The 6,492-nt window shown below is 39.3% G+C and overlaps 1 protein-coding gene across 2 annotated transcripts in view; it reads left to right on the top strand.

The window, feature by feature from the left end:
- Positions 1–2,418: 2,418 nt before the first annotated feature.
- Positions 2,419–6,492, top strand: part of arhgap45b (Rho GTPase activating protein 45b) — a 19,650-nt gene continuing 15,576 nt past the window's right edge. The window contains exons 1-2 of one of the 2 annotated variants that reach the window (XM_053238102.1): positions 2,419–2,643; positions 4,022–4,427. In XM_053238102.1, coding sequence (XP_053094077.1) covers positions 2,551–2,643; positions 4,022–4,427 — 499 coding nt within the window. In that variant the 5' untranslated portion in view covers positions 2,419–2,550. Of the gene's footprint in view, positions 2,644–2,775; positions 3,416–4,021; positions 4,428–6,492 lie in introns of those variants that run through there. The other variant, XM_026927692.3, reaches the window with a different exon arrangement.

Below are 6,492 nucleotides of genomic sequence, written 5' to 3'. Positions count from 1 at the left end.
AAGAGATATTTAACATTATGGGTGGAGTAGCCAGCGTTAGTGCTTTGTAACAGTAAGTTTTCCACCAAGGGAGACTCTGGGATTTTTTGTCTAAGTAACTTTAAGAGACACAAAAAAAGAGAGGCTGGTGATGGAACAACTGTTTATAGCTGCCATAACATACGTGATAACAGGAACTAACTTGTCTCGCAGATGTTCCACGACATTATATGTAACTATAAATGGATAAGAAAAAGCATGATGTGTCCTTCATTAATGAACAGAAAATTTTTCACAATAATTGTTCACAAATTGCTGTGGTATAAGAAGAATACAACACTTATAGGAACACGATCAACTTCGGGATGGCCGTTGATTATTTTGCTATAACAGCATGCTAGTGCTTTATTCTTTACATAGACAGATCTGCACAGTAGACTGTAGGGGTGTAACTATTGGACAATTTGGACTGATGAATCAATTTAAAAGACAATGATTAAAATTAATCAAGGCAACAATAAACTGATTATTATAGATGTTAACTGATCATAGATTGATTATTTTTGGAAAAGTACAGACAACATGTGTGTAATAATTCATATGTATATACACCGATCAACCATAACATTAAAACCACCTGCCTAATATTGTGTTGGTCCCCCTTGTGCCCCCAAAACAGCTCTGACCCATCAAGGCATGGACTCCACAAGACCTCTGAAGGTGTGCTGTGGTATCTGGCTTCAAGACGTTAGCAGCAGATGCTTTAAATCCTGTAAGTTGCGAGGTGGGGCCTCCATGGATCAGACTTATTTCCAGCACATCTCACAGATGCTCGATCGGATGGAGATCCGGGGAATTTGGAGGCCAAGTCAACACCTTGACCTCTTTGTCATGTTCCTCAAACCATTCCTGAACAATTTTTGCATTAAGGCAGGGCCCATTATCCTGCCGAAAGAGGTCACTTCCATTAGGGAATACCATTGCCATGAAGGGGTGTACTTGGTCTGTAACAAAGTTTAACTTCCCACAGTACATCTTGGTGCCATCTCTTCCCCAGATAAGTTATGCACACGCACCCGGGCATCCACATGATGTGAAGGAAAATGTGTGTTCTGTGTGACACCTTTCTATCACAGCCAGCATTAACTTTTGCAGCAGTTTGTGCTACAGTAGCTCTTCTGTGGGATTGGACCAGATGGGCTAGCTTTCGCTCCAAATGCACATCACTGAGCCTTGGGCGCCCATGACCCTGTCGCCGGTTCACCGGTTGTCCTTCCTTGGACCACTTTTGTTATGTACTAACCATTGCACACCAGGAACACCCCACAAGACTTGAAGGTTTGGAGATGCTCTGACCCAGTCGTCTAGCCATCACAATTTGGCCTTTGTCAAAGTTGCTCAGATCCTTACACTTGCCCATTTTTCCTGCTTCCAACACATCAACTTTGAGAACTGATTGTTCACTTGCTGCCTAATACTGTATATCCCACCCCTTGATAGGTGCCACTGAAATGAGATAAGCAATATTATTCACTTGACCTGTCAGTGGTTTTAATGTTATGGCTGTATATATACAGTTAGGTCCGGAAGTATTTGGACAATGACAGAGTTTTTGTGATTTTGCCTTTATACACCACCACAGTGGATTTGAAATAAAACAATCAAAAGATGTGATTGAAGTGTAGACTTTCAGCTTTATTTTAAGAGGTTCCACAAAAACTGAAAGCAGAAAGACGCACAAACAAGCAGCAACTGAAGATGGCCTGGCAAAGCATCTCTAAGGAGGAAACTCAGAATTTGAGTTTTGAGAACATGGGCTCCAGACTTCAGGCAGTCTGGAAAGGATTTTCATCCAAGTATTAAAATTATGGTTATATTTACAATTATGTCACTTTGTCCAAATACCTTTGAGCCCCTCAAAATGGAGGTGCTTTGTTTAAAATGGCTGTAATTCCTAAATGGTAAATGCCATATTTTTGCCACAAAAACTCCGTAATTGTCCAAATACTTCCGGACCAAACTGTATATATATATATATATATATATATATATATATATATATATATATATATATATATATATATATATATACATAATTTGTGTGTGTGTGTGTGTGTGTGTGTGTCTTTATCTACATCATCAGTTGTAAATTAATGGTAAGCCTACCCCACATTTTGTTCACATATGCATCAGGGGCCAGGAAATAGACTCGTATTATTGTAGTCAGATTCAGTGATATTGTCAAATCAAATATCGAATCGTATCGTACCGCGTGGAAACCTGAAGTTTACAGCTGTAGTTTAACTGCACGCCCAATCTGGCAACCGTGGTTCAGTTGTCTGTCAAAGAGAAAGAAAAAATGTAGAGCGGATGTGTTTTAGCTGTGATGCAGAGCAGCAGGAAAGTGAACGTGTGATAAGAGCAGCACGCTGAGGCAGTGCACGAGCGCACTCGGATGGAGCAGCATCAGTAAGAAGTTTCAGAGCTGTGACATGGGGGATTGAGGGGGTGGGCTGGGGGTCTGTGCGGAAAAAGAAATTAGTGAAGGTCAGAGCCGGCACAGAATGAAAAATGTTCTCCAAAAAGAGAAGAGAGCTGATAAAAACACACTCCGTGTCGAAGAAGAGTCGGACCGGAAACTCGTCGCCTCACGGCTCGTCAACAGTAAGTCACACATTTTCCTCTCCTGTCACTCAACCGCATACATACTAGCCTACTAAACAGTATGATAAAAATAGTGCGTCACCATAGTTACCACAGGTGGCGTAGTATTGTAGCATACTACGTAGTAGGGTAGTGTGCAGTCTGGGATGAAGCTAACGTTTCCGACATTTCGGTACCGTGTAGGATCGTCGGTACTCATTTATCTTTAAATGCGTGCTTGCTGTGTAAAACAAAAGCGTAGTGGTTTGGATTTGGGCTTCATTTTTTTGTATAAATTGTTTATCTCAGTTTTAGAAGTAAAACGTAATGCTAAATGACGTTATCTCGTCGACTTGAGGAAAAGGGATTTAGCTGGTTAGCTTAGCACAATGAAGTTTTTTTTTTTTAATGGAAACATGAATGTAGTCTGTAAAGGGCCATTTTAAATATTAATTCACATTTTTAAATATATTTTTCCGTTTTTATAGAACGCGAATGTGAATTTAACCTCTTTTTTTCAATTCTGATAGTAATTTAACTAATCCTGAGCCTGTAGCTTACCCTCAGTGGAGCTACATTTGATGAATTCGACAAGATGGATGACTCTCTTTAGTTCATAAGCCTTCGTTATTCCGTTATTTGAAAAAAAAAAAAAAAGGTAAAGATGTTAAAAAGGGGAACAGGTTCTAAAGCTAGCTACAGTCCGTATTCAACGGGCCAGAGAGTCAAGAAAGCAGACAGCAAAACCAAACTGGATCTGTTGCCCAATAAAGCCAATGTGTGGTTGAAACAGGTAGGTGACTGGGCTTCAGTGCTTTCACCAACACAGTCCTTTTAAAGAAATAATCTGTCTGAAAACCTAGTTTGTGCACTGTGGTAAGCCATCTGTTTGTACTGGATTGTACAATACACGTTTGGTTTAAAATTGAAACCGAAATGAGTATTATTATAAATTAATACTCTGGACATACCACAAAATGGATATAAATTGCCTTTTAATGTAGCATATATATGTATATACCTATATGCTGTGTCTGGACATCATCTGTGTATTCAGTTATTTGTATTTCAGAGTGCTGTTTGTAGTTTGTATTAAATTGGCTTAATACAGAATGGTGCTACATTTAGTCTTTAATGTTTCTGCTGTAGAAATGTAGGACTTGTGTGTTGTTTGAGCATTTTAACTCCAGATTTAGGGTGTGACAGGAAGTAGGCCACGGTGTTACTCAATAGCTTCTTGTGAAATAAGGTCTGTTTACCAACAGCTGTCTTCTGCTATTTACCCAAACATCTTAAGACCACAGAACCACAAGTTTTGCAGAATAATTTTGGGTATAATATTATTCAAAGTCTCCACATTTTTAGTTTATCAGTTTTTCCTCATTTCCTTTCAACCTAGCTGTCCATTCTCCAGGAGCAGCCTCGGAAAGATGGCTCGGACGCCAGTTCTTCCTCTTTATCTGCATCCACCTCCACCTCTGCAAGTCTTTGTCCACCAGCTGTGGAAGGCCAAAGCTGCCAGGGCGCTCCGTCTGCCACACATGGAAAACTGGTGGGTTGTCCGTCACCGGCAGGCACCCTGAAGAGGCCTACAACTCTGAGCCGCAATGCCAGCGCTGCGGGCTCCCCGCTCCAGTCCTGGGTGTTCAGTAAGGGCCAAGGCCGGGCTGCTATTGCTCAAAGCCCTCAAACCGAGACCGTGGAAATGCCTGCAGCTATCGAGGTGGAGGACATCCCCCCACTGCTACGTGCTGTGGCTCGCTTCGCCGAGGCTGTGGAGAAACTCAAAGATGTGGTTCTGGAAGGTAAGACAAGATGTCCTGTATGTAAATGAAGTGGGTGGGAAAATAGGAGGTGGTTCTCATATTGTAACTGTTAAGTCGACAGTATTTTTTGTCTTTGTCTTCATATAGCACATTATATTTGTAATGAACATACAGCATAACTGGTTCTTTCTGAGAACACAGAGGTCATTTATTTATAAATATGTTCTGTATCTAAGTTGAGTGGGCAGAGGATTCTCTTATTATCCGTCTGGGAGGATTTTTAAATCAGATTAAAAAATGGCACAGAGTTCCTTAAGAGCACATTTGGATTGAGTCTAGTATCTTTAGGTAATAGTATCAGCTTGCTAATAGACATAGAGCATCAGTGTTTCTAAAGAGGGCACACAGATCATTTTTACAATAGAGCTGTGTTAATTGTGTTATCTATGTAATTTGGATAGGGAAGGATGTGGTTTTCTTATCGTAATTGTCCATTAAAGTGATAATTCCTTCCTTTACATGATGCCACTCTCACATATATAATAGGCGTCAGTATTTGTGCATGTGAGAACTGTAGCATATGTAATGCCCTATAACAGAGAACAAAATCAGAGAGACATCAGGAGGTGCATTATGTGGGCAAAATATCTCACTGGTTTACTAGCCTGCTGCTTTAGTGTAGTTGTCTCTGGTCTTATTATAGTATTGAGTATGTTTGTTTTTGATTAGCTTGATCAGATGTGCTGGTGAAATTAAAGCATGCTTATTACATATAAATGTAGGTAACATGTAACATACAGTTAGTGTTGACTTTATGGGCCAGTGTGAAAATCGGTCATAATAATGTTTTCATAATCATATAAAAATAAAAGTAAGGCTCAGCTTGTACCACCTGAGAATAAAATTGTACGAATCTGCATTATATCACAGTGCTGTTGAATTCTCAAATCTGATTGGTCAGAAAGTGTTGATTAATATTCCATAACAGCAGCTCTGACAGTAGTGCTGGGTGCCAGGCAGCTCACGTTTATATTAATGTACTCGTCCTACTATGTTATCTTTCTATAGCAACAGCTAATTCACAAGAACTTTTATGACGGACACTTCACATAATCTAAGACAAATAACGAACATATTTTAAAAACATTTTCTTTATTATTTAATAAAGAAAAATTGTTGATAGTGAAGTTTTTTTGTAAGGAGAAGGTTATGGAAGGAGTCTACATGAGCGCTTTGTAACACCACAGGAAAGTCTTCAGGACTTTGCACTTTCCAGTTTCTTGGTAACATGACAAGCTGCAATTGGTCAGGGAATGACTTTTTATAACTGCTATAAAGTAAGAGATAATAGGAACTAACTTGTTTCTTGGATGTTCCACTAAATTAAATGCAACAATAAATGGATGAAAAGTATTGTTCTTTGATTAATAAAAAAGAAATCACAATTTGCTGTGATATAGGAGGAATAAAACTTTCCTGTTTCCTTGCTGTTATTGGAAAATATTCAATTTTGGGATGGTAACAGTAACTTTGCTTCACACCCCATCACTGATTTTTCTTAACAGTGAGAAACCCCATCAGCTTTCCAAAGTAGTAATAAAAGTTAGCCCTAGCTAATATTTTGCATAACTCCTGCTTTACCTTAACATCTGATTCACATAAACTAACTATCTTTTAGCATGCCTGCTAACTTACATAGCATTGGTAAGACTCTGAAGTTTTACATTTTCATACACACGGCTTAATATTCAATTTCAGTAGCTAATATTGCCAACAGCAAATTAATTGCCTCCACTTAGGGGTAAGGCAATTAGGGACACTTGTTACGGTGTCGGTTTCAAGTGATGTCGCTCTCTAGTTTGTCGGAGGATTAGCTGTCACCTTTACATCACCCAGTCACATTTTTTTAACCATATTTGGAGCTTACACTAAAAATATGTTGAAACAAAATGGTGGATGGTGGACAAAATGGTGGATTACCATCAGTCCACATTACAGCTTTAATGTTGTAACTGCGCTTATGTGCACATATAACAAAAGGTGTTTTGTCCAAGAGTTTCCTTTAGGCCACTCCCCACATGACTGACAGAAGAGGGAAAATGGG

The sequence above is a fragment of the Pangasianodon hypophthalmus genome, chromosome 11, assembly GCF_027358585.1.
Source record: "Pangasianodon hypophthalmus isolate fPanHyp1 chromosome 11, fPanHyp1.pri, whole genome shotgun sequence".
Lineage (NCBI taxonomy): Eukaryota > Metazoa > Chordata > Actinopteri > Siluriformes > Pangasiidae > Pangasianodon > Pangasianodon hypophthalmus.
The sequence above is the reverse complement of the archived record's forward strand: the minus strand, read 5'-3'. Positions and strand labels throughout refer to the sequence as shown.